This window comes from Eschrichtius robustus, chromosome 15, assembly GCF_028021215.1.
Source record: "Eschrichtius robustus isolate mEscRob2 chromosome 15, mEscRob2.pri, whole genome shotgun sequence".
Taxonomy (NCBI): Eukaryota; Metazoa; Chordata; class Mammalia; order Artiodactyla; family Eschrichtiidae; genus Eschrichtius; species Eschrichtius robustus.
The window spans coordinates 7,020,221-7,037,585 of NC_090838.1; the positions used below are offsets into that span (position 1 = coordinate 7,020,221).

Here is a 17,365-nt window from a genome sequence, read left to right on the forward strand (position 1 = left end):
GCCGCCGCCTCCCCCCGGATCGGGTGTACTGTCCCAACCCGAAAGTCCAGTTCTGCGGCCCGGCAGCGGCGAGCGAGCGCGATGACACAGGAGTACGACAAGTGAGTGAGGGCGCCGGCGGGCGAGTCCGGCCGTGCGGCCGGGCCCCTGTTGCCCGGCCGGCCGGCCGCACCTGCCGCGAGGCCGGGCGGGCGGGCGAGGCGAGGGCCGGGGCGGTGCAAGGTCTGGCGGGCGGGCGGGCGGGGGGCGCCGGTGCGAGGCCGGGCTAGGAGGCGAGGGTGCCAGGCTGGGAGGGCGGGCGGCGCGCGTCTCGCCGTCCGCCTTGTTCTCCGCCGCGGCCTCTGCTTGTCCGCCCCCCCCGGCCGCCTTTGTTCCCCCGAAGACCCCTGAGGAGACCCCTGCCTTGGGGGCCTTGACTCCGGAGAGGAGCCGCCACTCCCGGCCTCCGCGTCCTGGTCTGGGGGACCACCCCACGGGCGCGCCCCGCTGCTGCTCTCCGGTGCCCCGGGTGCGCGGCGGGAGCTTCGGGGCGCCCCGCTCGCGGGCTGGGGCTCTGCCCGCCGGCGGCCCCGTGTCCCCACCGGGGCGTTTTCGCTCGGGGGGGGGGACAGTGGAGCTCTTTGGGACGCGCTCCGCGGCTGGAAAGGGAGAGCTTCTCAGGTAATCTCTGTCGCTCAGCCGTGTCATTCGGCCAGGCTGCTAGAACTTCCGAAAGGAGAAATTGAGGGGAAAGTGGAAGTGCTCCGGTGTCCTGGCATTTTCTTTTCCCTGGCTGCGAAAATTGTTGCAGGAGGTTTTTTCCCCACTTGCCTCGCTGATGGTAATTACAGGTTATTGCAACTAGCAATGCTCAGAAATATCAAGAGGATGGAACTTTGAAATCAGGATGGTAAACTAGAAAGCACTGTACTTACTAACGTGCTTTTTGGCGATCGTGATTAAAGAAATATTTTCACAAATGTAAGGCGATAATGTAAGATGCTAACATTAAGAGACACTGGGTGAGGGACAGTTCTGTATTTTCTTCGCAACCTTTCTGTAAATATAAAATTGCTCCAAAAAAGAGAGGAAACCAAAAAACCCCCAAAAAACCCAAGTAAATCGCACCAGACCAGTCAGTGTATTTGAGATCAGTAAATTCGGGGCAGAGGGGTAACTCTCCCAGCTTTGTAATGATTTGCTGAGGATCACTTTGTTTAAGGGTGCTCTTCTTGTGGATGAGAGGTTTAGATATTATTATGTATGAATAACTTAAATGGAATCACTTAGACTTCAATTAATCTTGCGGTGTAGAACATGCAGATAAATTATTGCTTGAACTGTATTTCAGAAGTCTTCCAGAGATCATTGATGAAGGGTTTAAGACTCAGGGAGAGGGCGGTGATGAGGCTTTAGGGACTAACAACAGCCTGACTGTCATGAGGAAGTAGACTAAAAAAGGCAGCTGGTTTCGTGTTTATTTCTTGACTTATAGTTTAGATAAGGCATATTTCCAGAGCTCCAATTTTGGCCTTAGGCACAGTTTGGAAATGTAAGACACCTTCAGGGTGATCACAAACAAAACCATTGGCAAAAAAATATTTATTTTCTGTTGCTTGTGCAGATTTGGGATGGGGGTGGGAGAAGAAGGGAAGCTGAAAAACTAGCATTATGGGAATTGAATGAGCCAAGTGCTGTCATAATCTTCTGGAAGTAGCTATTAACACTATTAATAATAGCTTAGGACACCAAATCACCCCCAAGGTACCACTGGTTCAGAGCTGTTGTTCTGTCCTCCTGATGGCACAGGGAATGCCCCTTTATATATTACATAATTTTTTTTTTTTTAAATTTGAGATTTGTGGAAAGTCTTCATTTTTAAACCAACCATGTGGTTTGAACAACCCATCGTGTTTATTTTGTGTTAAAATAGTATACCACCTCAAAACTTTTCCCACCAAATGTGAGCTCCTAGGACTTTAGGAGTAAAAACATTGGCTTTGAAATAAGACAGTTTTGACTGAGGATAAATTAAGTTGTAGGATTTTTTTCCCCCCTTTTTTTCAAAGATGTTCTCCTTTTACTGAATCTGTATCTGTTTTTAAAGGGCCTGGGTGACTGCCAAACCCTAACCTTGTTGATTACTTGAGAAGATAATCAATCTTTCTACATTCACTTTTAGAGTAGGTAGGTCACCTTTAGGCAATTTACATATTTCATTTGTGTGTTGCAATGAGAACTGATCCTTTAATTTGCTTTGTTAGGATGGTGATAATTCAGAGTAGTTCTGAATATTTAAAAAGCTTTTCTTAAAAAAAAAACTGCTTGATTTTGCTGGAGGTAGTGTTCCACTTTTTCTCTTTATTGACTTACTAAACAGAACCAACTGAACAGTTACTGAGGCTGTTTACATGTCAAGTTTTTGGAATCAGTAATGTTTGCTTTAATCTTTTAAGTCAAATCTTCTATAAGACTCTACTAAGTTCTCCGTTGATTTTTCTGGATTTTTCCCACCGAACTACAGTGTTAAAGTAGAACAGTTCTTGCCCAGTATGAAAAACCAGTAAAGATTTTTAAAAACTGATTTCCCCACCTATTTCCTTAAAAATCTCTTTTTGCTCAGTGGCTGCATTTATTGTTGTAGATTCTTAAGTGTTTATCTCTGCGATAAACAGTTAACTCCCATGCCAGAGAATTGTGCTTTCTTACTGATTTACAGTCCCCTTTGGCCACATTCCATGCTCAATCTGCTGGTAATCAGTAGAATATTCTAAGTTTCTCATATACCCCCGAGGATTAAACCAAGTAGCCCTTTTTCTTTCCGTCTTCTCCTCCTCTCCCCTTTGTTTGTAGTTTTTAAGGCATGGCATCACTGGGAGAAAGAGGGAGATATCATGTACCAGCATGGTGATTGAACCATATATACTCTGTTTAAGAGGGTACAGTCCTGAATGTATATGTCTGAAGAGAGTGAATGTTCTGTTTTGCCTTACTTTGTCCTTGTGTTTGTTTTTGTAAAGTGTTTGCATAGCCTGACATTTTCTTGGAGTGGATTTTTGACTTTTGGTTTTGGGTTTTTTTGGTGCCGGGTAGTGTGTCCTGGGTTCCATGTGCAGGTTACCTGCAGGTTCCCTGGCTGCCTAAATACCTTATATCCTACTGGGTGACCCATCGGGCTGCATTTAAGTGGGTTGTCTTCTGATCTTGTCTTAATTTAACTTTACTAGGGTCATTGACGAAACAAGGGACTATTTTATTGGAACATCAAGGAATTGGTTGTTTGCCTTTTTAAAAATTAGCTTATGATGACTTGCAGTAGAAAAAGATGTGAGACAGAGATAAATATATATTTTTTCTTTTTAAAACAATTTCTCCTAAGCAAACGGCCAGTGTTGGTTCTTCAGAATGAAGCACTTTATCCACAGCGTCGTTCCTACACTAGTGAGGATGAAGCCTGGAAATCTTTCCTGGAAAACCCTCTCACTGCAGCAACCAAAGCGATGATGAGCATCAATGGAGATGAAGACAGTGCAGCTGCGCTGGGCTTGCTCTATGACTACTACAAGGTGGGTTTGCCTGCTCTTTGAAAACCCTAGCAACAGTCCAAGGCGCACTTGATTCAACAGCATATAAAGCAGTAATTTGCTGGTAGAATGTAATGCAGGTTGCTTCTGTAGTGACTGTAAATAGTTTAATGAGTACTTTGACTTACTGTGGTTCAAAGCTGAAAATCTACAATCATGGAATCAACGGGTCATTTTTAAAACATGTGAAGTAGCCAGCTGTTCTGGCTCTATCTGAAAGGTGAAGCTCCCATAAAAGAAGATGTTACCTGTGCCTTAATGAGATTGATCATTTTTCCAAAGGTAGTTCTTAGTGCCATCAAGAGTGGACATTGGTTCATTTACCTGTGCTCTAACCTTTATTCCTATGTAGTCAGAGTGGTTTCCTTTTCCCTAAATGATATTACAGAGCATTTGATTTGATTTAATTTGATTTGATTGTGGGATTCATGAAAAAAGCAAAACCCGTATTTTCTAGCCTTGGACTTTCTAGTTCTAAGGTCAGGATATATTTTGTTGCCTGTTCCTAGAGATTTGGATTAGTCTTAATTAAACACAGCCTGTGCTCTGCCTGGAGTTTTACATGGTGTTCATATCTGGAGATGACACCCCTGATCTGTACCATCATCATTATCCTCATAATACTAGCTACCACTTACTGATCGCCTGTATTGTGCTAGCCATGTTACCAGAATGCATGTGATTTCTGATCCCTCCAACAACTGTGGAAGATAGGTGCTATTATCCCTGTTTTGCAGATGATAAAAATAAGATTCTCAGGTCACACAACTAGTATGTGTTGCAGCCAGGGTTTCAGGTTGTGCCCAAGTCCCCCGCTCAGTGTGCCTTGCTGCCCCATGGGGGACAGGCTCTGCTTGCTGGGTTCACTTTGGCGTTCTTCTCTCTGACCCATAGCCCGTATATATATAAACTGTAAGATACAGCCCAGGAATGGCTATATATTACAGCTTATTTTTACCATCTCTTTGTTTTTGAAACGTTCAAACCTATAGAAAACTTAGAATAACAAGATAATTAACTCCCAGATACTCTCACCCAGATTCACCAGTTGCCTGCCCTCTGTTACATTCTGACACTGTATTCTTCTCTGAATACAAGAAATGCAGAGGGTAAAAAGCAAAGAAGATAGTTTGATTATCAAAATGGGGGGGGGGGCGACCTAAACAAAAGATTTAATTGTTTTCTGGTATGAGGCCATGTGTCCAGCTTGTGTTTGAGGTCCGAGGTAAGTTTTTTCCCCTTAAATATGAATGGAAACTTGCACAGTAACCAAGGATGCTAGAAGAAACCCTTGCCTGGGACGTGTGCCACAAAGGGTTCCTTTGAAGTAGAACTTATATTATCTGTTCTTCTTATGGCTTGTTTTATTGACTCAGTGTAAAACCATAAGTTTCTAAGTATTAATTATGAAGTTTGAAGTTACATATTTTTAATTGAAACTTTTGAGAATGGGAGAAAACCAACAAGCTTAGTGCCAGAAAGACCTATGTAATAACACTAATTGCAGTGGTTGTATGTGTGTGTATTTTAAATAAAGGGTCATCCTAAAAGTATTTTACATCTTAGGAGGAGATAAATCCTCATGTCTGTCCATTAAGGGTGACAATCTTAGTAGTACTGTATGTCAGCCTTCTTGGAATAGCTGTGGGGTTATTTATTTTCCTTTTTAAATAAACTGACTTATTTGTTTCAATTCTTTGGGTGTAACCATCAGTCATTTTTATATAATAACTTTGGTAAAGCTTTAAAAGCATGTTGTTAATATGTGAAACAATAATTTATTTTGTCTTTAAGGGTAGAATAAGAATGTAGGAATAGAATTTCTACGTTCACGTTGAAAACCAGTTTCAAACGTCTTAGCGGTTTTGGACTACATGTTGGGAATAAGTCTCAGCTGGGTTGATGTCTGCAGTACACCCAATAATGTTTGCCTGCTGTCACCTCCTATGCAAAGAGGAGCAGAATCAAAAAAGGAATAGACCCAACAGAGTTTGATTTGTCCTTTGAGTAACAGACAGTGTGAATCCCAACGTATCTAAAGAAATTTATCATTTGGAGCCAACATTTGGATCTTGGAGTGAACTGTTAAAATGGCTGATCCTTTTGATTTTGCATTTGATCTGAAAGGAAGGGTAGCAGAGAAGAGCAGGGAGAATGTTGAAAGAGCCCAGTTGTGTTTTCAGTAGCTTCTTCTCTATTACATTATGTAGATAAATGGGTAGAACCAGACCAGAAGTATTTCTTTTAACAGATAAAACCCAAACTCAATGACAAAGTAAATTTTGGATATTCTGAATTTATTTGGCAACTAAATGAAAGTTGGTTTTTACATATCAACCCGGTGACCAGATTGTAAACTCCTTGAGGGCAGACACTGTCTTATTCATCGTGTGTCCTCAGAGCCTGGGGTTTGGTAGGCAGTCAGTAGACATGTGAATGGTTGAGCTTACTGAAAAGTAAGGGCTGTATCTCTACTTCATGAGTAAGAACTAAATTGTTGTCATGTGTGTTAATATCTAAGGTTCCGCGAGAGAGAAGGTCATCAACAGCAAAGCCAGATGTTGAGCACCCAGAGCCAGATCATAGCAAAAGGTAATGTTTAATATAGAGCATAAAACAGTACACTTGAAAATGCCAGGTTTCTGTGAAAATAAAGCAAAAGTTTGTTTAAATGAACAGGCGCTAGTGGAAGAGGTGGGTAAGTTGGACTCTTAATATCTGAATTCAGATTTCATTACTGATTTGTCTCTTACTAATTACGATTCTATTGCTGAGAAGTCACCCATTTCTTTAGGTGTGGTTGCCTTTTCTAGAAAACAAAAACAATGACTTTCTCCTCACCCAAAGGGATGTTTTTAGTAATCACGTGAGTGCACTGTTTGCTTATTTGTCTTTTAGGTTCTCTTAAGAAGGATGTGGCTTAAGGCAATGGTGGGGGTCCATAAAAAAAAAATAAGTGTCAATGATCTTGAATAACTGCCTAACTTAGTAAAATTTAATAAAGTATGTTCAGCTGTATTCCAAACTCCTGTTGAGGTTATTTTTGAAATCTTTTAGGTTAAAACTTTCAGAAATTCAAACTAAGGCTTGACTTTATAGCCATGAAAAAAAAAAGTTAAATGTACCTTTTAAATTGCCCTGTGTTCTATTAGTAATAAAAGAATAAAACATTTTTGAAGAAAGAATGATCACTCAGAATCCCACTGTGCTCGCAGTTTAGTTGTTTGCCGTTTGGGCGTGCAGACGCATTTTATGGGGCTGTGATTATATTCACAGATAGGATTTTCTTCTACTCAGTATGTTTCGTAAATATTTTCCATATTGCTGTTTTAATCTTCATAATTTGGAAAAGGGCCTATGGCTTTTATTTTTTAATTTTTGTTATAGGCACTTTCAAACGTAACAAAAGTAGAGAAATAGTATAAGCCAGTAGGTACTCAGCTTCAACTGTTATCAACTTACTTCCTCCTTTTTGATCTACTCTTCCCTCTTCTCCAACTTTCTAATTAATTAATTTTTAAATTTTATTTATTTTTGCTAGAGTATTTTAAGGCAGACCTTAGCTATCCTTAACATTAAGGCTGTATCTGATTTTTGCTCTTACAAAGCCTTAATGAACAGCTTTCTAAATAGCTTTTTCCTTTTTCTCTAAAGAAATTTCTTTAAGACAGTCTTGGGAGTGAACTTATGGTTTAAGGTTTGAATATTTTATTGATCTTGAAATGTGCAAAATTGCCGAATAGCTTTTTTCCCTTAAAGGTATCAGCCTATATGGTTTGAGGGGGCTTTGAAAATGTATCAGTTTTACTCTAAACTAAAAATCATCTTATATTGCCCAGGATATTTATTAAGCCAAAAGTAATTTGTGCAAATATATCTGCTGGTACAATGTAATCATAGGGTGTTTTTTTTTGTTTTTTGTTTTTTGGTGAACAGGAAAGCAAGTGAGTCTAAGTACTGGGAGAAGTGGTGGTAGAGGACCAGTACCTCACACTTCCCGAGCCCTTGTGTGCCAGGCATCATTATACGCATTTCAGTGTATTCTCATTTCATCCTCATCACCACCTTGTGAGGATAGGTACCATTATTATCCCCATTTTATAGATGAGCATGTAGTTACTGAGAGATGTTGAATCTACATTGTCTGACTGTAGAGTCTGTACTTTAACCACCAGCCTATACTGCTCCAGTTAATCACGTTTGTAGCTTCAGGCTTCTAGTAAAATATGATAATTTTATTAGGATTATTGGAAATAAAATATAGTAGAGGAAAGCTCTGAGTTCTCAGCATTTCAAATGAAATTTTATTCAATACTTTTGGATTTTACTTGACCTATAACTATAAAGCATTTTTTTTCCTTTCTCTGGTAATGGGTTGTTGTACCATTTCCTCTTTATTTGGTTTCTACCAAGTATATTATTATTAATTGCACAGGACCCAATAGCCCAGTGCCATTAGGAAAATAAAAATTGTCAAGGAACTGTATCAGCATTGAGTTTGAAAACACAATTTTCTTTTCTTTTCTTTTCTTTTCTTTTCTTAAAGAAATAGCATATCAAACGTGACTGAGCAGCCCCTCATTTCTGCTGGAGAAAACAGAGTGCAAGTGCTGAAAAATGTGCCATTTAACATTGTCCTTCCCCATGGCAACCAGCTGGGCATCGACAAGAGGGGCCATCTGACAGCTCCTGACACCACGGTCACTGTCTCCATAGCAGCCATGCCTACCCACTCCATCAAGACGGAGACCCAGCACCACGGCTTTGCTGTGGGGATCCCCCCAGCAGTGTATCATCCTGAGCCCACAGAGCGTGTGGTGGTTTTCGACCGGAACCTGAATGCTGACCAGTTCAGCTCTGGTGCTCAACCCCCAAATGCTCAAAGGCGTACTCCAGACTCTACCTTCTCAGAGACCTTCAAGGAAGGCGTTCAGGAGGTACAGGAAATGAAAGCATCTTCCTAAGACGCTGTGTGTTTGTATAAGTATTGGGTTCCACCTCTTCCTCGTTATGTAAGCTTGAAACTCAGCCTGAAGTCAGTGGATTGGGAACAGAAGAGTTGTTTTTCTTTTTTTCCTAAAGAGAAAAGGTCCATGGGTGTAATTTGTAAACTAAACCTATAAAACCAGAAATTATTATCAAGGGCACATGTCTAATCTTACAAGCAGCTGAGTTAACAATTATGATCTCAGCAAAGTGATTTGCTGGAGAATGAGAAGGAGAGCCGCGTACGTAATCTTCCGTGGACAGCAGACATAGACACACAGTCTGTTTTCAGCTTTTGTCCTAGACCAAAACAAGCTCCCCGCAACTGCTCTTAATATAAAATGATTTATCATATATTTGCTTAGTGTTTCATGCTTGGTACATTGTCGGGGAGGCGGGTAGAGCTTGATGACAAGTGCATTGTGTGACATTTGCCAATTAATTCCAAGTACTTCTGAGGGCTCCGTGGTGATGAACACGTCACTCGGGTAAAAGTTAGGGGCTGAGGACGTTTGGAACTGTATTTAAGGACTTATGGGGGGAAGGAGCATCCGTCTCCACTTACGGAGTGAGTAGAATAGCACCCTTTCCTGGGAAAGTGCACCGATCCATCCAGCCACGGTGCCGACTTGATACTGTATCTTAACTTGGTGCAGCGATAGAGCTGACTCCTAAAAGTCATGCGATTTTGGTTGCAGATTCCAGAGTTTGGACAGAATTGGGATGTGTGGGAAAGATGGGAAAAGAGAAGAAGGAAGGGCTTTGTGGGAGCACTTATGTAAATTGTCTTAATTTAATCAAGGGCTGTATAAATGGATATTTTTTTCTTTTAAAATTTTTTGTAGAGTCAAAATTTTTCTTTCAGACAAATTTTGAAAGAGTGGTGGGTTGCTGTAAGGCACATACTCTGATGCTGTACCAGACGTCGGTCTTTAGTGAGCCTGATAACCAGTTACATCGTTGTGGCTTATCACGTTGATATTTCAGGTTTTCTTCCCCTCGGATCTCAGTCTGCGGATGCCTGGCATGAATTCAGAGGACTATGTTTTTGACAGTGTTTCTGGGTAATAGTTGTCTTTTAATTTGATTTTTAACTTTCAGCTTGTACGACTTACTTCCTTTTTGTTAATTTGATCTTGGAAAATCAGAGGTGGCTTTCGCAGCTTTCAACTTTACTTTCTTGCAGTTAGTGTGGTGACGTCTTTGCTGGAGGACATTTGCTTTAGTGCATTCAGTTTTGCACTCTGAACTGTGTTTCATGTTTCCCTAATTCTTGGTGTTGGTGCTTTTTCTTGCCTTCGGTTTCTTTATATGATGGCAGTAGCAGTGGTAGTAGAATGGAATCTCAGAGAAGAGATGAAGGGATTAAATTAGATCTGAGGTCCCTTCTGTTTCCAAAAGTATATAATTCTGTGAGAATTTAGGAATAACATCAGGTGGATAAAGGCTTTTATATTTTTATTAGTCTCACTAGTGATAAAATAAATGAAGTCAACTGTTTACTGGGCTGACAACCTCTTTTATACGTCACAAAATTGCATCTCACTCTGGAAATACCAATATTTTCCAAGTTATATATAAACATCTTTAGTTTTTTTAGGAGTCTAGGATTTCATTTTGTAATTTCGTTTTATGCATTTTTATGTGTGCTGTATTTTAAAATAAAAGTTTTATTTAAAAGTCTAGGATTTTATGGGAATTGAGACTGCCTTATAGACCTGCCTCAAGGTACAGGAGTCACAAACTCAAATGCCTTCAGGATCTAGGATAGGGGTCAGCAAACTTTTTCTGTAAAGGATCAGATAGTAAATATTTTAGGCTGTGTGGGCCATACAGCCTCTGTCGCAACTGACCAGCTTTGCCCAGCTCTGTCGCTGAAGCACAAAAGCAGCCGTAATGTGTAAACAAAGGGCGTGGCTACATTCCAATAAAACTTTATTTATAAAAATAGGAGTAATTTGCCAACCCCTGGCCCAACAAGGTTATTAAACAACTTCAGGGGAATATATACGTGGCGCTACAAGATAAAAGAAAATGTAGACAACCGTGGAGTGCCATGTGAGTACATTTAAATTATAAGCAAAAACAACAAAAAAGTGCTGTGCAGGCCAAATCACATTTAGTCAGAGGCCTCCCAGCCTCCTGTTTGCAACCTTTGCTGGGTAAATACCAGGTTGGTAGCATGTCTTGTGAGAGTTCCTTCCGGAGCGCTTTTCACTCATTCATATCATTAATATCCTTTGCCTCCAAAATTCTAATTTGTTAACATCACTTCACAGATTTTCTAGTAGGCATTTAGTAGTCCCACATCTGAGAGATTTGAGAATTTCTGGGTTGCTTAGGATTATATTTACTTTGGAAAAAGCAGCAAATGCTATCTATTTATAGCATGACATGGTCAGTTGGATGTTTCTAGTCATCTGCTCTCTGCATACCTCCACACTAAAGCATGTCAAGTTTGAGCTCAAGCATTTAAGAAGCTTCCAAGAGAGTGAATTAGAGATCTGTGAGTTTTTTTGTTTTCTAGGAACAACTTTGAATATACCCTAGAAGCCTCAAAATCGCTCCGACAGAAGCCGGGAGATAGCACCATGACGTACCTGAACAAAGGCCAGTTCTATCCCGTCACCTTGAAGGAAGTGGGCAGCAGCGAGGGCATCCACCACCCCATCAGCAAAGTCCGAGTAAGCCCTGCTCTCGGTCCTCGTCTCTGGGAGAGCTGGTCAGAGCTTACTGTTTCCGGGTCTGAGGCAGATCTAAATTAAGATCTAAAATTGCAGTTTTAATTCACCACAAAATCGAGAGCTACGTTTTCCAAAAGATACTCACGCCTTCGTGTCTTTACGGTGTGATGCGTTCTCTTTCACAGAGCGTGATCATGGTGGTTTTTGCCGAGGACAAAAGCAGGGAAGATCAGTTAAGGCACTGGAAATACTGGCATTCGCGGCAGCACACGGCTAAACAAAGATGCATTGACATAGGTAAGTAGCTCCGGAGCCTGCTTTCATTCCCAGAGGTGCAAGCATCCAGTTTTCTAAATCCAGTTATTTTTGGCAGTGATCAGCTTCCTGCCGAACGCATTTGAATTTTTATGCCAGCTACTGATCTCTTCCAAACATTGTCCTTGGCCTCCTGGAATCGGTGCTCTTAACATTACTTCCTTCATGAGGACACGTGCCCCATGTGGTGGCTTTCCATGTGACACTGGGGCCAGGAGCTGTAGAGCCAGCTCATGTAAGAGTGTCCTGCTTTTCAGTCTACAGATTTTTTGAGGGGTGATGTCTTCTTTAAGAGATTCTGATAATTTGGAGATGATAGTAAGGTGGAGGAAAAAAAATCACCAAGTTAAAGAAAATACTGCTGATGTGCAGGAACACACAGTCTTCCCTAGTTACGTGCTGAACTGCATCGAAAGTCTCTTCTGTCTGTAAATAGACCCAGAGATTCATCACTTGGAGTATAGCAGCAGACCTGTGCAAATCCACATTTAGTCAGGTAGCTTTGTGAAAACCCCTGTTCTTGCCATGTATATAATTTTCGTGTAAAACCATTGTCTGTATCGCAAGATGGCTCTTCATCTTTGTGTTACTTCTTTTCTTTGCCTGTGGTAATATTCATGTTCTCTTTCAGAAGAATGAAAAGAACTGAGTTCCAGTCTTGATTCTCTGGACTGGTTTTGTGGCCTTGGGACAGTTATTTAAACTTTTTAGACCTAAGTGTCCTGATTTTGACAAAATGGGATAAATTTAAATATGTCTAAGCTTGCCTCCATTACAAAAATTCTGTGATTCTTTTTCTTCCTTTTTTGAACTTCTTTCAACCCAGTAAAATGTTAATTTAAAGTATCCAGCAATGATAATATTAAAAGCTGAATCTTAGGTTGAACTGCTGTAATCTCATGTTGGAAACTAGAAACCACGACTTTCTTTTTCTTTCTCATCCCTCATACAGCTGACTACAAAGAAAGCTTCAACACCATCAGTAACATTGAGGAGATTGCTTATAATGCCATTTCTTTCACTTGGGACATTAATGATGAAGCAAAGGTAGGTAACGAAGTCCAGGGACTCCTGTGTTAACCAGCTCTTTGAGGAGGAGTGGGAGGAACTTAGTGATTTGACAACCGATTTTTTTTTTTTTTTTTTTTTTTACAGCTTTACTTGTTTTCACTCCTTTGCTAAGGAGGAGGGAGAACAAGCGAGGCTAGGAAGGCAGGTCACAGCCATGGTCATGAGGGGCTTGAAGCAGGACAGGACTCCGGGAGAAGAAACAGGCCCCCTCCTCAGCCTGTCCCCGTGTCCTGTTCCTCAGCCAGCTGGTTCTCACTTTCTGTCTTTTCATTGGTTCACGTTTTCTGGACATACGGCACTTTCCCAGATGTTACAGAGCCGTCCCCCTCCCCTGTCTGTTCTTTTCTCCCGGAGCAGGGCCGGCAGCCACTGTCTGGCCTCGAGTCTGACTCCTCACTCTGGGCTCCGTTTCCTCCTTTGCAGAGCGGAATCACTTCCTGTCTCTTCCCTCCTCCAGGTGTGTAGTAACGGTGATTGGAACAGGGCCTGTGAAGCTGGTGGCGTTTCTTCAGAAAGGCCCTCGAGTACAGGTTGTCATTAGTGCTCCGTCTTGTGTCGCTACCCTGGGAATACAACTTGCTTACGGTTCTTCTTTCTTGGGCTTTGACAAGTGAAGAGTTGCCTCCAATTCAGATGGTCATTTGGATAACTGTGTTTGGAAGTTTTAGTACCTTTTAAGAAAAATTAAGCAGATTTTTCAGTCATTGCTGCCCTTCCTACAGCCTTCTTCCCTTTTAGTAGAACCCATCTCTTCACTAAATTATTAGCATCCTGGTATTTTTTTTTTCTTTGCCTTAGTTTAAAATTTGGAGCTCAGGCAACACAATAGAAACACATTAATTTCAGGCAGTTGCTCAAGTCAGACTGATCTTTACTGTTGGTTGCAGTCATAGGAATACTTTTGTATATCACCTTCCTGTCCTTTCTCAACCTTTCTTCTATTTTCTCTTTTATTTATTCAACAAGAATTTTAGCAATTATGGAATAAGACACTGCGTTAGGTGCTAAGTATTGTAGAATTTAATTTTTTCCCACCTAGGCTTGCTTTTAAAAATCATATGACTGGATTCTTGAGACCCATGTTAACTTTGTATTATAATTACTTTCCTTTCTTACTATGGTTGTGGTGTCTAAGGCAAAAGTGTGTCTTAAGAGTGCAGGATATAGTAAGTGGGGTCTGCCAGTCTGTTAGGAAGCTTAAGTTGCTGTGATTGCCTTAAAGTTTTCCTACTGACCACCTGCATCCTATGCAAACGTCTTCAGGCTGCTTAGTCCAGAGTTTGGTGCTTGATTAAAGAGTGAATTCACTACAGAGAAGCTAGTAGAAGGAAAAGTAAACATTCCGTTTTATACTATTGTTGTTACAGCTATTCTGAAATTAAATATCATAATAGGACTCAGTGTGCAAGCAGCCTATAAGAAGAGTTGGCCGTGTGCCCTCCGGGTGCTTCTGTTCTTAAATCAAGCTAGGGAAATTTGTCCTATTTGCCATTAGGGGCTGATGGAGAAATTGTGGAGGAGCTGATCAAGCGCATCTAAGTCCTGAGTTCATTTTTCTGACTTACCTGTGACCTTGGATTGGTCCCTTGATTCACTGGCTCAGTTTTCCCCCTCTTTCCGCCTAGGAGAATAAAAAGGCCACAGTGGTCAACTCTCTTCTTTGCTAGGGTGTCGTCAGGACTAATGAGCACTTGTCAGGGTACACGGAGATCTTGGCGGAAAGGCCCTGCGTGTGGGCAGGGTGCTTTGTTTGTTTGATGTGTCACTCTTCAGGGTGGGAGTAATGAAAGTCCAGATGACGGGTAGGGATAATGGATGGTTTTACTCTGAAGGCCTTCAGCTTGTTTGTATTAAAGAGAAATATTGTCGGAGGCGTGGCCTAAGTAGCCTTAATAGCATTGTTAATTGATGTAGGTAAATTCAGTTTCATTCTCCTTTCCAGACCCCCAGCACCGACTTGATTTTTTAAGCCTTTGCCAGCCCCCAGATGGGGCTCGTGTCATTTCTTAATGAGGCTGCTGCCTTTTGAAGCTGATATCAGGCATCAGCTTCAAGCGTGTGTTGAAATGAAGTCGGTAGATATTTTGCTTTCCCTGGCCAAGTTGATGTTTTCTGTTTTCACACTGAAAGTAATTGATGGCCCAGGGCAACTAGAGTGAATAGATATACATGCAGAATCCTGTATAGATTTTTTTTTACTTCTTTTTTTGAAAGCAACCCACTTTCTTGTTCTAATTTAGGACACATTTGTTGATTCTTAATTCCAGTTCATTCTCCTCCACGAACATAGGGTTTCTTGGAGACATGTGGCATTCCCTTCTCCCCCCACTTTTTAAAGATATCTAATATACCCTTTTGGCCAAGCCAGGAGGAGTGAAACCAGAATTCCAGCCCAGGGTCAACATGAGAATCTTCTCTGTAGCTTCTGCTGCTCTTTGGAGGTGATCGTTTTTAGGACGTGTCAGGTTGAATCTTGAACACCTTGGCTTAGGTTCTAGTTTGGGAAAAGCACTGTCCAAGCTAGACTCATCTTATCCTGTCCTTGTACACACTCCATTACCAACATAATCATATACTTGCTGTTACCATGGAAACTTGAAGAAGTTATGAAACTTGTTTAAAAAAAAAGTTATTAGACTTCAAAGCAGCAGGGGAGAAGGAAGTTGCTTTGAAAAGCAGAAATATCTTAGAAGCAATCCCCCCTGGCGGCCCTGATCTCTCTACTGTATAGACCTATTTCATTCATTTTTCTGTACTCCACACAAAATTAGATTTGTTTGGGTGGTCGGGCATCTTTTTAAGAGTCAGGAATATCTACACAAATTAAAGTTTATCTGACATTCACATTTCATTGAGAAATAACTTAATCAGATTTCTTCCCTCCTGATTTATGGCTGAGATCAGCTGCTTGAGGTAATTTTGGCAGGGAGAAGAAGCGGTTCCCTTTGAAACATTAAAATATGGCACTCTGGTGAGATGCTGAAGTTTACAGTTTGTAAGATAGGAGGGCACTGGTCACTTGGGGAAGAGAGCATTAGGAAATTGTTGGGCATGGGGAGACATCAAGGAAGGTGGGAGGAAGATAAACACAGACTTAGACTATATAAAGATTTCATCCAAAGCCAGCTGTGCACCTTGCCCCCAGTTGCAGGAATTCATAACTTTACCCAACAAGTATCCAAGTGCCTGCTATGTCCATGATGCTGTGCTCCATCCCGGCAGAAACACTGGTGTTGTAGTTCAGATGTATTGTGTGTTAAATAGTCGTTTGTGGCCTGAGATCCTAAATATAACATCATGTTTCTAAGGAAAAGAAACCTTACAAATGAACTTTGGAGACACAAATAATTTATAAGTTGGCGTTATCTGTTCTGCACCAGTTTCAGTATTTCCACAACCAAGTGAGTAACTCTAGATGGGCTGCACATCGTGGACCAGGGTATAATTTTTTGCTTGGATTGTAAATCTAAGAGTTTACAAGAGCTTTGAGATTTGGATAGTGATATGAAGCCTGAAGATCTAAAATAAACAGAGGAAAAAGAAGTTAGGGAGAGAGAATTAACTTCTTTGAATGCCGGTTTTATGCCAGGCACTGTACTGAGGTGCCGTCTCTGTGTTCACACTTAACGGGTCAGTGCTGCCTGCTCAGTACCCATGAGAAAGTACTTAGTCCTCCAGGTGGGAAGATGTTTGCTGCTTGGTCATCCAAATGAGATCACCTGAGGAGGTAAGAATCTACACCTTGTAATGGACAGAAGGTGTTCCTGACAGGGGGAAATATTTAAAAGTGTCAGCATTCTTATTAATAGAGCAGCATTACGGATTCACTAATATAAATTCCCGTGGTAAGTAGAGCACTTTTGCTACAAGGAAACAGTTTATGTTGATTGTTGGATGAGTGATGTTTACCTGCAAAGGAGAGGAAATTATAAACCAAAAAACCTCTGTATGGAATCAAGTGAACATTGAGCCAGCCAGCTCTGAGGGAGCCCTGGCATCCAGGGGAGCACTCACAGGAAGGGATATCTCTTGATGGTATAGGGCATGGTTATACTTAACTAGACAATATGGGAAATGGGAAAACAGGTGCAGTTGAAAGCAGAGCTCAAGATTGCTTTGACCATCTGTATGTGGCTATGATCTCCATGAGTACGAAGCAGACCTTTTAAAGGTGTAATGAAACCCCAGGGATACAAAATATCTAACACGTTTTTCCCAGAGGTGACTTCTAATCCTTACTAGAAGGTGGATTGGGGTGCAGCTACCATTCATACATTTCGTTTTTTAAATAGTAGCAGAAAAGAGCTTGCCGTCAGACACGCACTAAGGCTCCACCTGGAGTGAGCAGTGTCAGACAAGGAATAGGTGTGGAGTCTGAGTTTCTTTATACTGGCTTTTGCACCCGTGGCTTAAAACAAGCTGAAGACTCGGGAGTTGTCCCACCGTGCCGTGCTGGAAGCCGGTGCTTCCCGATGTCTTCATCAGACCCGCAGGAGGAGGCACTCCGGGTCAGGTGTGATGAGCGTTCTCGCGGGCAGAGGGAACTGCACCTTGTCCTTGTGGCAGGATCGTATCTCTGGCGGGACAGAGCACATTTCAACAAGCTGTTCATCTCTTCATGGTTCACTTCCCTCACATGTTTCACCTTCAGGGTGGTGCCTTGGCCTGCAGAGAAGGGATAGGACAAAATCAGAGCATCCCCTTCCCCAGAGAGAGAAAACCCTCAGTGAGGGAGCACTTTGTGCT

General features: G+C 41.6%; 1 protein-coding gene across 2 annotated transcripts in view; it reads left to right on the forward strand.

The window, feature by feature from the left end:
* Positions 1 to 17,365, forward strand: part of GRHL1 (grainyhead like transcription factor 1) — a 45,628-nt gene continuing 28,263 nt past the window's right edge. For both annotated transcript variants that reach the window (XM_068564946.1, XM_068564947.1), the window contains exons 1-8: positions 1 to 101; positions 3,359 to 3,545; positions 6,085 to 6,155; positions 8,110 to 8,500; positions 9,537 to 9,613; positions 11,077 to 11,233; positions 11,419 to 11,530; positions 12,501 to 12,595. In XM_068564946.1, the coding sequence (XP_068421047.1) occupies positions 82 to 101; positions 3,359 to 3,545; positions 6,085 to 6,155; positions 8,110 to 8,500; positions 9,537 to 9,613; positions 11,077 to 11,233; positions 11,419 to 11,530; positions 12,501 to 12,595 (1,110 nt within the window). In that variant the 5' untranslated portion in view covers positions 1 to 81. The remainder of the gene's footprint in view (positions 102 to 3,358; positions 3,546 to 6,084; positions 6,156 to 8,109; positions 8,501 to 9,536; positions 9,614 to 11,076; positions 11,234 to 11,418; positions 11,531 to 12,500; positions 12,596 to 17,365) is intronic.